The sequence below is a fragment of the Hipposideros armiger genome, unplaced genomic scaffold, assembly GCF_001890085.2.
Source record: "Hipposideros armiger isolate ML-2016 unplaced genomic scaffold, ASM189008v1 scaffold_690, whole genome shotgun sequence".
In the NCBI taxonomy this organism is placed as follows: domain Eukaryota; kingdom Metazoa; phylum Chordata; class Mammalia; order Chiroptera; family Hipposideridae; genus Hipposideros; species Hipposideros armiger.
Window position 1 is genome coordinate 146,681 of NW_017732040.1, and position 18,497 is coordinate 165,177.

Sequence of the window (18,497 nt, forward strand, 5' to 3'; positions counted from 1 at the left end):
TATATATATATATATATATGTAATTTTTATTCAAAACAATACACATTTACTCAAAATAATTTTCCTATTTTAATGAACTCTTTTAAAGAAAATAAGAAGGGACTACAAGACGAGAGAAAAGTGTTTTAAAATTTACAAAGATATGAACTGGAGGTAGAATTATAAGAGTTGTCTGTTCTTTCATTCTTTCTAAATTTTACTACCATGCATGCATATTACCTTTATAATGAAGTGGAAGAGTATTGTGTAAAAGTCATATTAATCGGAACATAGGTATGAAAACTACAAGTCTACGTTCAATCTTCTCTGGTACCATTCCCTGTACTTATGTTATTTTAATTAGGCTTCTTCACCTCTTGCTTACTCCTCAATCCAATGTAATATAACTAGACCACCCAGACTAGTTTCTGTTGGGAATCCTCCACTAAAACTGACCTCACATAAATTACCAATGACCCCCTATTTGTCAAATCCAAAAGGCAGTTTGAAATCAAGTAAACTAATGCACTTCATATTGCTGACCACATTCCCTTTCTTTAAACCATCTACTCTTCAACTTCAATCTTACTATTTCCCCCTGGTTTTTCTTATATCTTTCTGTCTACTTCTATAAATCCCTTAATCTGGATCGTTGTTACTTCCCTTAAATGTTTCCATGGCACTCACTTCTGGGTTGTTTTTCCTTCTCACCTTTAATATTCACCCCCACCTCTATAGATTTCTCTTGTTCATTTTTGGTGTTTCACTTATACCTACATAAAAAGATAGCTTTAAAACACACACCTCTCTCCCATGTGCTAAACCAAATCTAATTGCCAACTAGACCTTTCTCCTGGGATATCCCACAAGCACTTTGTATACAACCTCTCCAAAAATGAGCCCATATTTGCCCTGACTCAGATTTGTTCCCCTTCTCCTTCACTGCCCCACTAAATCTCTGCCACCACTATATCCAATCAGTTAGCTAATCTTTTCCTGCCACCTCAGTATGTCTCAAAAAAATCCCTACCTCTACACATAGTTCTGCTTCTCATTACTTCTCACATAAGTTATTTGCAATAGCATAATTGGCATTATGCTATCATAATCATTATGCACATGATTTCCCAAAACAATATACATGTTCTGTCTCCCATGCTCCAGTCCCTATTTTCTTATCACTATTCATAGGCTTGATAAGATGTTCAAATGCACTGTGACTTCTATCACTTTCCCTCTTATACACTTAAAAATTCTTTTTGTTGTCATTTACCATATTCTTCTGTCTATAGGAACAGGTTAACTCTCCTTTTACTCAGTGCCATTCTTTGGCATCTTACACAATGAATCACTTGCATACACATCTCTAAGAAACTTTCCCTCAGCCAAAAAAAAGCTGTTTCTTCTTTCTTAGGAAGAATTCATCTAAGTTTATTCTCTGCCCACTGTTTTCAAGAAGTTATTTACACTTAATACATTTCTCACAATTCACCGCTCCCTAATTCCATGTAGTCTAGTTTACCACCCAAAATTTAACTGAAGCTGTCCTCTTGAAAGTCACTTCCAAGCTAGCTTTTCTCAATGGGGTTCTCATTACAGAATTAAACCCTACAAAAAGTTATATCAATTATTGTCTCAATTCTCTGAAGGATGATATAGCTAGTACTATTTTCCATAAACTATTCACTAGCTCCCACACAGCGTATGATCTAATTTCTGTATTAAATCTCTTATTCCATATCCCTGACCAAGTCTTAACTGATGCAATCAATCACAGATTTATTTCTTATTTTGACATCCTGTCTTGATTATACAGGTCCTTCTGGTTCCACCAACTTAAGATCATATAGATTAATCTTCAAGAAGTGAATACCTATATTTTCTGTTCCTAATTCCCCTATTCACGAAAAAAAACGAGGCATTGAGACCAAAAATTTAGTTAATTCACAGGAGAATCTGTTCATCTGAGACATCTAAAAATGTTATTAACAACTACACTTATTATTTTTAATAGTCCATTTTTAGTATAAGTAAATAAATTCATATAAATAAAATAAAATCTAAAACTAAAGAATAAAAATATTACCTTTGCTTAAGGTGTACAGTATATGGTTTCTCATCTATTGGAATAATATAGGATATCTGTTCCTAGAGAATCCAGAACAACTGAGAGTGAAGACAAATGTAATAGAATAAGCAAAACAACAATTTTATACCAATTAATCCCTCCAAATAATGCTTAAAATATCTTGATTAAATTGTCTCAGACTATGTGTGATTTAAAATCTATAACAATATATCAAAAGTTTTAGCATTTATTTATTATATAGTACATTCTATTTCCACAAAAATAAGCCCAATCTAAGGATTTATACAGTTTAATACATGTACAATCTATACATAACTGAATTTTAAGCTCTTCTGAAAGTAGAGACTATGTGCTATGCCATAATGTCTATTCTGGTGGCATCATTGGGATAATAAAATACATCTATATCAGTGAAGCTTACTCCATTTAGCACAAAAATTATTTTAACCATTTTCCTAAAATATATTGCCCGTTTCCCATATTTTTAAACAGAAGATTCTTGAACAAAATTTGGTATTGTTTTTTACTCTATCACTACTATTCTCCAGTTAAAACATGGATTACAATGAGTTATAATATCAGCAGGTCGGTGAACCTGAGTATTGAGATTTTATCCAACAATAGAGAGAATGAGAAAAGCAAGACTTACAGCATCATAGAAAACTCAGTAAAAGCATATAAAAACCAAAAGACACAAATACCAGAGCACAGAAGAAGACAGGCCTTCTAGGATCTGTGACAAATAAAAGTAACAAGGAGATTTTACAAATCAAAAATACGATGCTATAAGGCAGGTTGTTAAAAGGTCTGATATCAACAGTCACAAACAAAACAGGAAGGTTAACATCACTGGTGATAAGTTGATGTCAGGTACTTGCTGCTGTGATGTGATGAGAAGAGCACTTTATCTCTACTGTAATCTTCCCTAAACTCATAACCTCAGCCTAATAATGAAAAAACATCAAAAAATCCAAATTGAGGGATATTCTGCAAAACATCTGACCAATACTCTTTAAAACTGTGAAGATCATGAAAAATAAGAAAAGGCAGAGAAACAGGGCAAGGAGACTGGGGTAACATGATAACTAACTGCAATGTAGCACCCTCTGAAGGCTCCTAGAACAGAAAAAGTACATTAGTGGAAAAACTGGTGAAATCAAAATAAAGCCTTCAGTTTAGTTAATAGTAATGTATCAATGTTAATTTCTTAGTTTTGACAAATGTAATCTATCAACATGGTTATATGTTATTTTAGGAGTACTGAGTAAACAGTTTCCCCCACTACAGAAGGGAGCTCTCTGTAGCATCTCTGCAATTCTTCTGTAAATCTATAATCATTCCAAATTTTTAAGTTTATTTTTTTAAATCAAAACCAGAAATAAATTAAAGAAGTAAAACAGGTCTACGGCAGACAGAAGACAGATACCAAACGTAAGATGCAGATACTGAAGCAGCAGCATGTCCTAGCTTTAAATTTTCGTTGGTGAAAGAAACAGTCGCTTACATTCCTGATCTGAATGTAATAACTCAAACACAGATGCCAGAGTATCCTTCTCTCTTTTTAAAGTGGATCTGAGGGACAAGTTTCCCTAAGCAGTTCCTGGATAAATATTTTTATCAAGATAAAAATTTAATAATTAAGATTTTAGTGTACCAGATAGATTTATTTCAACTGTACTTTCATCACGGGAGTTAGTGTGAAATGCATTCTATTTTCAAACTATACAGATAAAATTAGCTAGATCTTTAAAGAATGTAGAGACATTGACTAATGGAGGCCAGAAAGAATTTACTAAACAATATTGGTAAATTTGTGGTTTAATTTTTTAACAACAGATTTTTGATAAGAAATTCTGTCCCTTCTGGAAATTCCCTTATATAATTTCTCAAATAAGTCTAAGAGAATGTTATTTGTGAAGTGTCAGAATAATTTCAACAGTTTCAACAACACTTTTCCCTGGACACCTGCTCAAATAATTCCAAAATCACTCACCTTCACAAAATATATTTTAGTAAGGATCTGGAGTCCCTGTAGACCTTTAAACATTTGGGGACTCAGAAGTAAATTTACAATGACTTATACTGACAATTCATTTTTCTGTTTCACAAAATCTATGGACTGGTTGGATAGTGTCAGGTCATGTTCCCTAGAAGCACAGTCTAACACAAAGATACTTTTATAAGTGCTTTATTGAGGCAGCACTCTCAGGAGGAAGCTTAAGGTAGCGAGAAAAACAAGATAGAGAGGAAGATGATTTCAGGTCAATTCTAGCTTAGCTTGATCCCCTGGGGGAATCTAGTGTATAAATTATGCCTCAGAGTCTTTCCCCCTTTAAGGCATTGGAGCTGGGCCTTTGTACCTTGTACCAATTAGTCTTTGGCTGAAGGGGCTGCCTGGGTCATGAGGATAAGGAGTAATTCTCAGGCAACTCCAGGGGAGATAACTCAATAACTGCAATTCTCCAGAGAAGATTACTAAGTCTTTTTTTTTTCACATTTATATAGCTATTTATTAATTTGTTTGTTTATTAGTTTCAGGTGTACAAAGCAATGCAATAGTTAGACATCTATACCCCTCACAGTGACAATCCCCCCAATTTATTACTCCTCTGACATCGTATATAGCTGTTACAATAACATTGACTATATTCCCTATGCTGTACTCCACATCTCGTGACATATATATATATATAATTACATAATTATAATTAACATATGCATCTCTATTTTCATTGCAGCATTATTTACAATTCCAAGATATGGACTCAACCTAAGTGTCCATCAATAGATGAATGGATAAAGAAGAAATGGCACATATATAAATAGAACATTACTGAGCTATAAAAAATAAAATAAAATAAAATCTTGCCATCTACAACAACATGAATGGATCTAGAGGGTATTATACTGAGTGTAGTGTCAGACAGAGAAAGGCAAATACGATATGATCTCACTTATATGTGGATTCAAGTAAATAAATAAATAAACAAAACAAACCAACTTATAAATACAGAAAATGTTTTTGATGGTTGCCAGATGGAAGGGGATTGGAGGGATGGCTGAAGGGGGGAAGGATTAAGAGGTACAAATTGATAGTTGCAAAATAGTCACGGAAATCTACAATACAGCATATGGAACATAGTCAATAATATTGTAAAAACTATGTATGGTGTCAGATGGGTACTAGACTTATCAGGGGGATTACTTCATAAGTTATATAATTGTCTAATCATTCTGTTGTATACCTGAAAGTAATATAATATCGTATGTCAACTTTAACTGGAAAATTTTTTTAATTATTAAAAAGAAAAAAAAAACATCTTCCAGCCTCTATCACCCAATATCAAACCCACTTTCACATTTTTAGGCATTTGTTACAGCAGCACTCCACTTAACAGAACCAAAATCTATATTAGTTGGCCTAGGCTGCCTTAACAAAATGCCATAGACTGAGTGACTTAAACAACAAAAATTTGTTTTCTCATAGTTCTGGAGGTGCCAGCAGGTTAGTTTCTGGTAAGACCTCTCTTCGTGGCTTTCAGATGGCCTGGCCACCTACTCGCTGTGCCTTCTCATTGCTATTTTTTGTGTACAGGTGGAGAGAAAGAGAGAACTCTGGTGTCTCTTCCCCTAATGAGGCACAGGCCCTACCAGGTCATGGCCCCACTCTTATGAACTCATCTAACCTGAATTGTCTCCTTACAGACCTTATTGCCAAACACAGTCACATTGAGATTCAGGGCTTCAACAAATAAATTCAGGGGGTGGGGGAGGAAGGAAAGTACACACAATTCAGACCATAACACAGGTCTTAGGCACAATCATCAAAAACAAGATTGATAAAAAGAAAACTTGATAAACTGTACCTCGTTAAAATTGAAAATGTCTATGCTTCAAAAATGCCAATGAGAAAATAAGACAAGACACATTGGAAGAAAATAACGGCAAATCACATATCATATAAAGAATTTGTATCTAGAATATTTAACAAATTCTCTGAATTCAAAAATAAAGAGAAAAAATTTCAGTTTAAAAAGGGGAAATGATTTGAATAAATTTTCACCAAAGGAGACATATAAATGGCTAATAGGCTCATGAAAGATGCCCAACATCATCTTTCATTAGGGTAATTTAAATTAAAGCCACAATGAAAAACAGTACATACCCACTAGAGTAACTTTAGCCAAAAAGGATAGACAACATCAAGTGCTGTCAAGTAAAGAAAACTGGAACCCTCATATATATAATGGAAAATGGAAAATAGTACAGTCACTATGGAAAACAGTTTGGCAGTTTCTTAAAATGTTAAGCATAAGCTTACCATATGACACAGCAATTTCATTAAGCATCTACCCAAGAAAAAGGAAAAATCTATGTCCACACATAAATGTTTATAACAGAATTATTCATAATATCAACTGATGAATAGATAAACAAAATGTGTTATCTATATCTATTAAGAAATAAAAATTAATGAACTATTGATAAGTGCTAAAAAAATGGATAAACCTAAATGAAAGAAGCCCAATGCAAAGGCCTATCTATATAACATATGTTTCTATTTATATGAAATGTCTAGAAAAGGCAAGATTATACAAACAAAAAACAGATCAGCAGTTGCCAAGGGCTGAGAATGCAAGCACAGAATTGCAAATAGGCATGAGGGAACTTTTTAATAGAAATATTTTAAAATTGGACTGTGGCAATGTTTGCATAATTCCATTTATGTGTTAATAATCACTGAGTTGTATACACTAACAATGGGTGAATTCTGTGGTGTGTAAATTATACCTCCAAAAAAGTGTTAAAAATAAAATGTTATAAAAATATTGACCACTTATAAGCAAGGCTTGATTCATTGTATTTTTTTTAATCTCCTAAAATACTTAGCATATAACAATGCACACAAGTCCAGAGAAATTTTTGTTAAATAAATTGATGAGTAAGATAAAGTATCTCACTTTCGAACAAAAATAAAGGGTTTCTTCTCTCTGAGAATTATTGTAGTAGGTACTGGGTGGAAATTAGAAAGGAGGCTTTAATTAAAAGACAATCTCCTTTACCATTTTGGAGAAAATCATTCTCTTCATATACATCATCTAGATATCACTCAGATAAGACCCTAATTCTTCTCCATTATTTTCTGTATTTAAACTTTTAACAGTATTAACATGAGGAAATGACAAATGTTAGATAAACTAGAACATTCTGATTTAGATACTTGCTTTTGCCATCAAAACTTTAAATTCCTTATCAGAAGTAACACTGGACACTTATAATATAACTGATATATCTCACTGCTATATAATAAAAATAAGAAATTTTATATCAAAATATGGATTGTGAAAAATATCTCTCACATTTTCTACTTCTGAATTATCACTTGTATTTGCTTGGATTTTCTCTGGAGATATGATTTGTAGAAATGAATTTTGAGAACCTGAAAAAATAAAAGAAAGTTAACTGTATCTTAAACCTGACTAAATATTTGTGCGTTCTTTCATACGATTCACTTATGCAAATATGAGTCATTACTGTATACGCCTATAAAAATCTTGAAAACAATTTAAAAATAGACAAGATAGTTATGAGAGACCACAGAATGTGCAGGAGGAAGTATCTACTTACACAAAATTTGCTGTTCCTGAAGTAAACAAAACTAGATGAAAAATAATCAAACATATACTTCAAGAAAACTTTCCTGAATTAAAAGATTTAAAACAACACACTAAAAAGCATACTGTATTACAGGAAAGTCAAATAATATTTAAAGCAGACTATTCTATTAAAGTTATTGGCTGTCTAAGAAAAAGAAATAATGATGGGGCTGGCAGAGTGGCTCAGCTGGTTAAGAGCTTGCTCAAGAGTGTGAGCTCTGAGCAACAGGGTCACCGTTTAGATTCCCAGCCCTAGTTGAGCTGCCAACAGCTGCCAACAGGTGGCAGGATGGCTCAGCTAAAAAAGAAAAGAAAAAGAAATAATGATATGGGCATATGAGCATGAGAAAAAAACAATCATGAGTGACATCAGCAGCATGGGGGCGTGAGGGGTCCTTGAAGTTACAAAAAGTCGGACAAATGATTCCCTGCTCAACACAGAAACACATCTGAGAGATGGCACATTGGAATAGCTGAAGGTGGATGAATCAAAGAAAACCAGGGAGGAGGGAAGGAGAAGAATGGAGATGGATGCAACAGATGCAGACTGGAGCTCACTGCTGGACTGGGGAGCAGGGAAGGAATCAGGTTACAGTGAGCACGCTCTGCAGCCCTAGGAAGCACAGAGGTAGAATGGACACTCCTGCATCAGTGGTGAGTACACACTGTGGCTGAGCCCAGGGGCAGAGACAGAGCACAAAGGTGTGGCAGCTGTGGTCTAGCAGCCGCCATTACCGAACAGAAAACAAAGCCCCAGAACTGTGGCCGCCCTGCTTAGCCTTCCAGACCTTGCCTTCCCTCACTCTCCCGGAGCACACACCTGAAGCTGAAGTAGTGAGTGTCAGGTTTCACAGCACGCAGTCTGCAAACCTGGGAACTGGACGAGCTGAAACATTCCCCCAGAGAGACAAGAGCACACTGCGGCTAATCTCAGTGACAGGGGCACAGATAAACAGGTGTGGCAGCTGAGGTATGGCAGCTGCCATTACTGGGAGCAGAAGAAAGCCACAAACTGGCTCCTCTGAGCCAACACCACCACCACTCATCACAGTGCAGCCAAATGGAAAAAACTGGGAAATCTTAGACAGTACAGAGTTGCTGGCAGTATCAAGTTGCAGGAGACAGTGCTGGGATTTCACAGGCTTGGGACCCCATCACCCACCACATTCCCCCACGGAGTGGGGGGGTGCCCTAAGACCAAGGCAACCTGGTCACAGAGGGGATGCTCACATACTAGGGAATATGGGACATTTTCCACCACCCCACAGAGATCCACGACATCCTAGCAGCACAAGAGAAAATAAAAACTTGTGCTTCAATGCTACCTCTAGAAATGCTACCTCTAGAAAACAGAATCAACCTGCTAGATAGAGAAGTGGTAAACACTTCAAAAAACAGATTTCATTCCCAAAAATACTAGGCAGAGAAAAAAATCCATTAAAAACCTTGAATAGCCATGGTAACAAGGCAACTCAGAAAGAAAATTTTTAAAAACTCCAGAAAATAAAAATATAGAAATGTGTGATTTAAATGACAGAGAATTCAAGATGGCAGTTCAAAAAAACTCAACAAGATACAAGAAAACTCAGGTAGTTCAATGAACTCAGAAATAAAATCAACAAACAAAAAAAGGGGCACTCTACAGAAGAGACTGAAACTTAAAACAAAAAAAACAAATAGAAATTCAGGAGCTGAAGAACTCAATAAAGGAGATGAAAAATGAACTAATGAGCGTAGGAAATATTGGTGACCAGAAGGAGGAAAAAATTAGTCATACTGAAGATAAAAATCTAGAAATGATGTAGATGGAAGGAGAGAGAGACTTGAGGGCAAAAAAAGAAACAAACAAACAAACAAAAAACCCAAGGAACTCTAAAAGAGGTATCTGACTCCATCACAAAGAACAATATAATAATGGGTATACCAGAAAAAAAGAGAGGGAGAAGGGTACAGAGAGCCTATTCAAACAAATAGTCAATGAGAACTTCCCAAACCTATGGAAAGAGCTGGACTCTCAAACTGAAGAGGCAAACAGAAAACCCAATTATCAAAATCCAAAAAGGCCTTCTCTAAGGCACATTATATTAAAAGTGTCAAAAATTAATGACAAAGAAAGAATTCTCAAGGCAGCCGAGAAAGGAAGACAGTAACCTATAAAGGAAACCCAATTAGATTATTTACAGATTTTTCAGCAGGAACCCTACAAGCTAGAAGAGAATGGAATCTAATATTCAAACTATTGAAAGAGAGAAATTATCAAAAATACTATATCCAGCAAAGTTATCCTTTAGAAATGAAGAAAAGTAAACACTTTTCCAGACATAAGAGAAGTTGAAGGAATCTACCACCACAAGACCTGCATACAGAAAATTTTGAAGGGGTTTGTTTTACTTGACACAAAAAGACAAAGGGATACAAAACCATGAGTAAGATGTCTCACAGATAGAACCAGGAAACTCAACCCTTATTCAGAATAGGGCATTATACACTTAAATGTTACATAAAGGTTAAAGAAGGTAAAAAAATTCTGAAAAAGAGAAGAAGACAATGGCTACTGCAATTTGGAGATGAACTCACTGCATAAAAAGGGATAATTTGTGACAAACACATGGAAGGGAGTAAAGGTCTAAATCTGCACAAGGAAATGGAGGTAAGATTCAGAAGAAACAGAGACTACTACATACATAAAACTTTCTTTTACATAAAACTAAAGATAACCACACACACACAAATGTAGAACAGAGACACATAGCATAAAAAGAGGAAACAGAGGGAAAGAAATCATAGAATACCACCAAAGTAAAACAACAGTTACAAAGGAAAAGAAACAATGAAGACACAGAGCTACCGGAAAAAATAAATAAATAAAATGGCTATAGGAAATTCTCATATATCAATAATCACTCTAAATATAAATAGACTGAACTCACCAATAAAAGACACATAGTACCAGATTGGATCAAAAAAACAACTCAATCATATGCTGCCTTCAGCAGACACATCTCAGCTTGCAAGGACAAATAATAGACTCAAAGCGAAAGGGTGGAAAGTGATACTCAAAGTAAACGCCATCCAGAGTAAAGCAGGTATAACCATATTTGTACCTGACAAAAATAGATTTCAAGATTAAAAAAAGGTGACAAGAGACAAAGATGGACATCTTATATTGATAAAGGGGACACTACATCAAAATAGACAACAGTTTAGTGGTTTCCAGAGGATAAAGGGGGAGGAGGGTGGTAGATGAGGGTAAATGGGATAAAATACATGGTGATGGAAGGAGAACTGACTCTGGGTGGTAAACACATAATGTGATATATAGATGATGCATTATGGAATTGTACACTTGAAACCTATAACTTTACTGACCACTGTCACCCCAATACACTTTAATTTAAAAAAGTATATAATGCTTATCAATATATATGCATATGACATTCTGGAAAGGCAAAACTATGGAAACAGTAAAAAGACCTGTGGTTGCCAGGAGTTAGGAGGGAGGGATGAATAGGAATAGCACAGAAGTTTTGGGGGGCAGTGAAACTACTCTATATAGGCATACTCAGAGATATTACAGATTTGGTTCCGGAATACCACAATAAAGGGAATATCACAATGAAGCAAGTCACAGGGATTTTTGGTTCCCAGTTCAAATAAAAGTTATATTTATTCTATGCCATTTTCTATTAAGTGTGCGATGTCATTAGGTCTAAAAAAAAGAACATACAAGGTCAGACAATTAAGTTTGTGAACTCACCCTAGAAAAAGTGCTACATACTTCACGGCTGAATCACTACGGTCACCTTCGAAGTCTTCCGCTTAGGAAGCTATGCACCAATGCTAGTGCCTTGTCCACCCTACAAAGCAATTTTGGAACTCTTTCTGCAATGGCCATCAGAGCTGTTGTCATATTACCCTTGATGTCCTGAATGTCATCCAAATGTCTTCCTTTGAATATTTCCTTTATCTTCAGGTAAAGAAAGAAGTCATTAGGGGCCAGATCAGGTGACTAGGGAGGGTGTTCCAATACAGTTATTTGTTTACTGGCTAAAAACTCTCTCACAGACAGTGCCGTGTGAGCTGATGCATTGCCATGATGCAAGAGCCATGAACTGTTGACGACAAATTCAGGTCATCTAAGTTTTTCACGCAGCCTTTTCAGCACTTCCAAATAGTAAACTTGGGTAACTGTTTGTCCAGTTGGTATAAATTCATAATGAATAATCCCTCTGACATCAAAAAAGGTTAGCAACATCATTGCAACAAATTTGCAAACTTGTCAGACCTCGTACCTTTATTGCTAAAAATGCTAACCATCATCTGAGTGTTTAGTGACTCATGATCTTTTTCCTGGTGGAGAGTCTTACATCGATGTTGATGGCTGCTGAACGATCAGGGTGGTGGTTGCTAGAGACTGAGGTGAGTATGGCAATTTCTTAAAATAAGACAACAACGAAGTCTGCTGGTTCGATTAACTCTTCCATTCATGAACAATTGCTTTGTAGCACGCAATGCTTTTTAATAGAATTTTATGCTACTTATGCTATTAAACAAAACTTCTTTCAAAATTGGAGTCAATCCTCTCAAGTCCTGCTGGTGCTTTATCATCTAAGTTTATGTAGTATTTTAAAGCCTTTCTCATTTCAACAATCATCACAGCATCTTCACCAACTCAAGGAACTACTTTCTTTGCTCATCCATAAGAAGCAACTACTCAGCCCTTATAGTTTTATCTTGAGATTTCAGCAATTCAGTCACATCTTCAGGCTCCACTTCAAATTCTAATTCTCTTGCTATTTCCACCATATCTGCAGTTACTTCTTCCACTCAAGTCTTGAAACCCTCCAAGTCATCCACAAGGTTTGGAATCAACTTCTTTCAAACTTCTGTTAATGTTGATATTTTGACCTCTTCCCATGAATCTAAACTGGTGAATCCTTTCCAGAAGGTTTTAAATGTACTTTGTCCAGATCCATCAGAGGAAGGACTATCAGTGGAAGCTATAGCCTTATAAAATGTATTTCTTAAATAATAAGACTTGAAAGTCAAAATAACTTTTTGATCCACGGGCTGCAGAATGGATATTGTCGCAGCAGACATAAAACATTAATCTTGTTATACATCTCCATCAGCGCTCTTGGATGACCAGGCACATTGTCAGTAATCAGTAATAGTTTGAAAGGTATCTTTTATTCTGAGCAGTAGGACTCAACAGTGGTCATAAAATATTCAGTAAACCATGTTGTAAACAGATATGCTGTCATCCAGTCTTTGTTTCTCCATTTGTAGCAAACAGGCAGAATACACTTAGCATAATTCTTAAGGGCCCTAGGATTTTCACAATGGTAAATAAGCATTGGCTTCAACTTAAAGTCAACAGCTAACAAGAGAGCCAGTCTCTCCTTTGAAGCTAAGCATTGACTTCTCCTTTCCAGATATCAAAATCTTAGATGGCATCTTCTTCCAATATCAGGCTGTTTCATCTACATTGATAATCTGTTGTTTAATCTGGCCACCTTCATTAATTACCTTAGCTAGATCTCCTGGATAACTTGCAGCAGCACTTGCTGCTTCACCTTGCACTTTGTTATGGAGATGGTATCTTTCCTTAAACCTCATGAATCAACTTCAGCTAGCTTTAAACTTTTCTTCTGCCACTTCCTAACCTCTCAGCCTTCATAGAATCGAAGAGAGTTAGGGCCTTGCTCTGGATTAGGCTTTCACTTAAAGGAATGTTGTGGCTGGTTTAATCTATCCATACCATTCAAACTTTTTCATATTAACAATAAGACTGTTTTGCTTTCTTTCAGTCATGTGTTCACTAAAGTAGCACCTTTAATTTCCTTCAAGAACTTCCCTTTGCATTCACAACTTGGCTGTGTGGCACAAGAGGCATAGCTTTTGGCCTATCTTGGCTTTCAACATATCCTCCTCACTAACCTTAATCTTTCCAGCTTTTGATTTAAAGTGAGAGATGTGTGACTCTTTCTTTCACATGCACACTTAGAGGCCATTGTAGGGTTATTAACTGGCCTAACTTTAATACTGTTGCATCTCAGGAAATAGGGAGGCCTGAGGAGAGGGAGAGAGATGGGAATGGAGCAGCCAGAACAAACTTATTAAATTCCCCGTCTTATGTAGACGTGATTCATGGTGCCCGAAACAATTACAATAGTAACATCAAAGATCACTGACCACAGATCACCATAACAAATATAATAATGAAAAAGAATGAAATATTGTAGGAATTAGTAAAATGTGACACAGAGACATGGAGTGAAGAAATGCTTTGGGAAAGTGGCACCAATAGACTTACTCAACACACGTTTTCCACAGACCTTCAACTTGTAAAAAAAGCAATATATGTGAAGTGCAAAAAAATGAAGTACAATAAAATGAGGTATGCCTGCATACGATTATGGTGGATGAATGTCATTATACATTCTGTGAAAATCCAGAGAATATACAACAGCAAGAGTGAACCCTAAGGTAAACAATGTACTCTGGGTGATAATAATGTGTCTCATGGGAACGTCAACTGTAACAAATGTCCCAGTGTGGTACAGGATGTCAACAATAGAGGCTGAATATATGTGAGGACAGGGGTAGGAAATCTCTGTACCTTTCTTCAATTTTGCTGTGAACCTAAAATGCTCTAAAAAATAAAGCTTATCCATTTTTTTAAAAAATGGTTAAGATGGTAAATTTTATGCTATGTGTATTTTACCACAATTTAAAATAAAAATTAAAAAACAAATGCAAGTAGGAGTAAAAGATCTATTAAAGTTCAAGACAGACCAATGGATTTTAATACAGCATTTAAGGAAAGTTCATTGGTATGTTTTAGATTTCACACTGCAACTAACTTTTACCATTTATCAAGTTTTGGTGTAACAGTTAAAGAATACTGGTAATTATCTGAAAAGGCTATTAAAATACTCCTCCCTTTACCAATTACATACACTGATTTTCTTCATATACTTCAAATAAAACATAGCAACAGATTGAATGTAGAAGTAGATTTGAGACTCTAGCTGTCATACATTAAGCCAGTCCAGGTATATTGTCAGCCTTTCCAAATGATGGCAAAAAGGTACTGACTTTCCTGATCAACAGAAATACTAAAGAAGGCACTACATAAATCTGTAACAATAAAAAGGCACCATTTATAAGCATGGAATTAAGCATAGGGTGTGGACTTGGCACGACAGGGTACCATGGAATGATAGTGCTGTTAATAGCTCTAAAGTCTTGAAGAAACCTCCATCCTCATCCATCTGATTTACATACAGGTAGGATAAGAGTACTACAAGCACTAGTATGTGGAACCATTAGAACTTATCAATATGTGCCTCTATTAAAGAACAAATTCCAGCGAACCATACAAAATCCTAATGAACCAGTGTTAAATTATTACAATCACCTAGAACTTGCTTTTAAGCAGTTTTTGGGCTTAGAGAAAATTGATGCTTCTACTTACTTGCTTTTCAATACCATGTTCCTTAGTGGGTTAGATGAAGAACTGAGCACCTTGGTTAAACAACATCAAACAATTGGCTTAATGGCTGCTAATAAACTAGACTTATTAACCTTGCAAATGGCTAAAACCATCCATAAATCAGCCAAGAGCAAAGCTGCTCAAATTATGAATTTGCAACTCTAACAGCTATCTGCCTCAAATAGGAGGCCCCAAAGAAAAGAAGTGAAATTTCCTACGCAGACTCCATCTTTACAAGGCATTTGCCATTATTACGAACAACCAGGTCACTGGAAAAAAATATTGTCCAAAATTAAAGTGAAAGCCTTATCAACAGGCAGAGATTCCTTGTGTGGTTCCATTCATGAATTGCCTAAGAAATTTAAAAAGTGCCTTCCTCTTGTTTCAAACATGCATTCAGACTAGGGATGCTCTAAGGAACACACAGAGGTTTTGTTTTTCAATCTTCCCTTTGAATTCTTTGGGCACAATAGAACTAACAATTAGGGAAGAAATTATTAGAGCCCTCATTGATGCTGGGGCAACTTCATCAGTTTTTAACCCCACTAGCCTCTCAATACCTCTTCCTCGGAGTATAGAAAAAATCAAAATGGTGGGTGTTTCTAATAATGTCATGGAAAGAAATATACAAGTTTCTCCCTTTGTCCTTTAGGTCTCTTACAGGGATCTTACAGGGATCACACCAATTTCTCCTTGTGACCTCTGTCCCAATACATTTAATCAGGCAAGATCTTTTAGGCAAATTCCAGGCTAGTATCTTGTTTCTTCTAAGGGACAAATTAATCTCAAGACACTTGATTCTTCTGCTAGCTCCCCCAGACAGCAGTTGAAATTTAAAATTCCAGTTATGATGGCTATGCCAGCTGACCACCAACAAATTGTTAGAATCATTTCCTCCTAATTTGTGATCACAATCCTCTAATGATCTCATATAATCTTAATTACCTCCCAAAATTCCCATTTCTAAACAGCATCACCATTAGTATAAATGATACTAGAGATGTGAAACAAATAGAAATGGGCAACATGCTACTGTAAAAGAAATGCAAAGATGGAAACATGTTCATTGTACTTATGAGGTATGATCAAAAGATACTGTGAATGTTTAAAAAAAATTATTACAGTAAAAGACACATTGCCATTAATCCCCCTCAAAATACTCCCTCTTGCTTTGAACACACTTATCCCATCATTCTTGCCCCTTTCTGAAGCAGTTCTGGAAGTCCTCTTATGAGTGTCTTTATCTCATCCTCTATCATGACAATGCTCCGTGTCACATATTGCTTCTGGTACAGCAATTTCTGTCAAAAACATTACGGTGTGTCCTCATTCACTTATTCACCGGATCTGGCACCATACGACTTCTGGCTCTTCCCCAAAGTAAAAATGACCATGAAAGATAAACATTTTGAATCAATTCAGGACGTTAAGGAAGCCACAACAGCACAACTAAAAACATTCATGAAAGAGGACTTCCAGAACTGCTTCAGACAATGGCAAGAAAGATGGGATAAGTGTGTTTGAAGAGAGGAAGAGAAGTATTTTGAAGGGGATTGATGGCAATGAGTCTTTTACTGTAATAAATGTTTTTTAATTTAAACATTCACCATATTTTTTATCACACCTTATACAATCCCAAAACCAAATCATGGTATGGGCCAGATGGACATCCAGTCCTGTCAGACATCACCCAGGAAACAATATTAAAATTAATCCATAAAATAACACATTGAGGTACAGATAAAATGTTGGGTTGAGGATGACAGTATTTTTGGAAACCTTCTCCCAGAATTGCCTCAGAGGTGTCTTGTCTGCCCAAAGTATAACCCAGGTAAACCTATCCACACCACAATGGGTCATTTCCATTTACCAAAGGACCCTCTGAGGTATGACAATTGGATTTTATTCAGCTGCCCCCCTCCCAAAGTTATAAAAATGTTTTTGGTGATGGTTTGCATGTTCTCCCATTGGGTGGAAGCATTTCCCTGTCAAAAGGTTATGGCCTTTGCTGTGGCCAAGTCCTGTTAGAAAAAATCACCTCCACCTGGGGAATTCTATTAGAGTTGCACAATGATAGAGGAACCCATTTCAATGGGCAAATTCTTAACAGTTTGTAATATTTGGCTTATTTTACAACATTTTCAATGCGCCCAATCACCCTCAATCTTCTAGATTGGTTGAAAAGACAAAACGGCATTACAAAAACACAAGTTGGTAAATTTGTATAGGTCTTTTATCTTCCTTGGTTACAGTTACTGCCCATTGTTTTAATGAATCTAAGATCTATACCCTTTGGTAGACATAACTATCACCATTTGAAATTGTTACTAGGCGTCTCATGATGTTGGATTGCACTTGTGTGTTTATGAGCCCCTTCTTGTTAAAGGAGATATGTTGTCTTAGTGCAAGGGGTTGAGGCTTTAAAGAAAAACAGCCGATTAGTCTAGCAGTCTTTTCACAGTGTATTCCCAGGAGATGAAGACTTGCTCCACCATAACTAACATCCTGGAGATTTTGTCCATTGGAAAAGACATCCATAGAGCTGCTCTACAATCCCGGTGGAAGGGACCTTACCAAGTACTTTTAACTAATCCTTGTGCTGTCAAACTTAAAGGCATGGATTCTTGGATTCAAGTTTCTCATTTAAAGAAAGCTCCAACACCAGCTTGGCAATCTGTCCCCATTGGAGACCTAAAACTCAAAATTTCCAAGAAGCAGAAGCAGGCAGTATCTGAGTAGACAGCTTTTCCAAGATTCTGGACCAGGCCAGTATAATCCCATGTTTTTCCAACCAGACAATTTATCATTCTTTTTGTAACCTTTCTCTTAATCATTTTGTTAGGAGAGCTCTTTTATCTACTTTTCTAAGTGCTGAAAGTGCATGACAATTTGTAACTTATGGTGGTAACACCTTGCAATTCAGGAAAACTTGCTATTATATTGGTTGTTGCCTTGTAAAATCACATCTGCTCATCAGCTGTTTTATTTCACTTAGAACTCACGTTAGCTAGTATAGTAGTCATCTTTCTTGAGTTCTTACAAAGGATCCTGTTAAGAGGTAACTTTAGCTCATGGTTTGGCCTCTATCTCTTTTTGTAACCTTCGATGCTAAAAATTACACTTTATTGCACCCTTTTGTTCCTACCCTTCAGAAACTTCCTGAATCTGCAAATCTCACGGACTTGTTGGATCTGTGCTACAGCAAATCATACTCATGAGGTTCTTGAATTGGTGGCCTGGCCTCTATCCCTAAAGGGATGGAAAAAATTGACTG

At 36.0% G+C, this 18,497-nt stretch overlaps 1 protein-coding gene across 1 annotated transcript in view; it reads right to left on the minus strand.

Moving 5' to 3' along the window:
* Positions 1-18,497, minus strand: part of ADAM32 (ADAM metallopeptidase domain 32) — a 140,038-nt gene that overhangs the window by 120,428 nt on the left and 1,113 nt on the right. The window contains exons 2-3 of the mRNA XM_019626793.1: positions 7,429-7,508; positions 2,066-2,127 (exon numbers count right to left, since the gene is read on the minus strand). Of these exons, the coding sequence (XP_019482338.1) occupies positions 2,066-2,127; positions 7,429-7,508 (142 nt within the window). The remainder of the gene's footprint in view (positions 1-2,065; positions 2,128-7,428; positions 7,509-18,497) is intronic.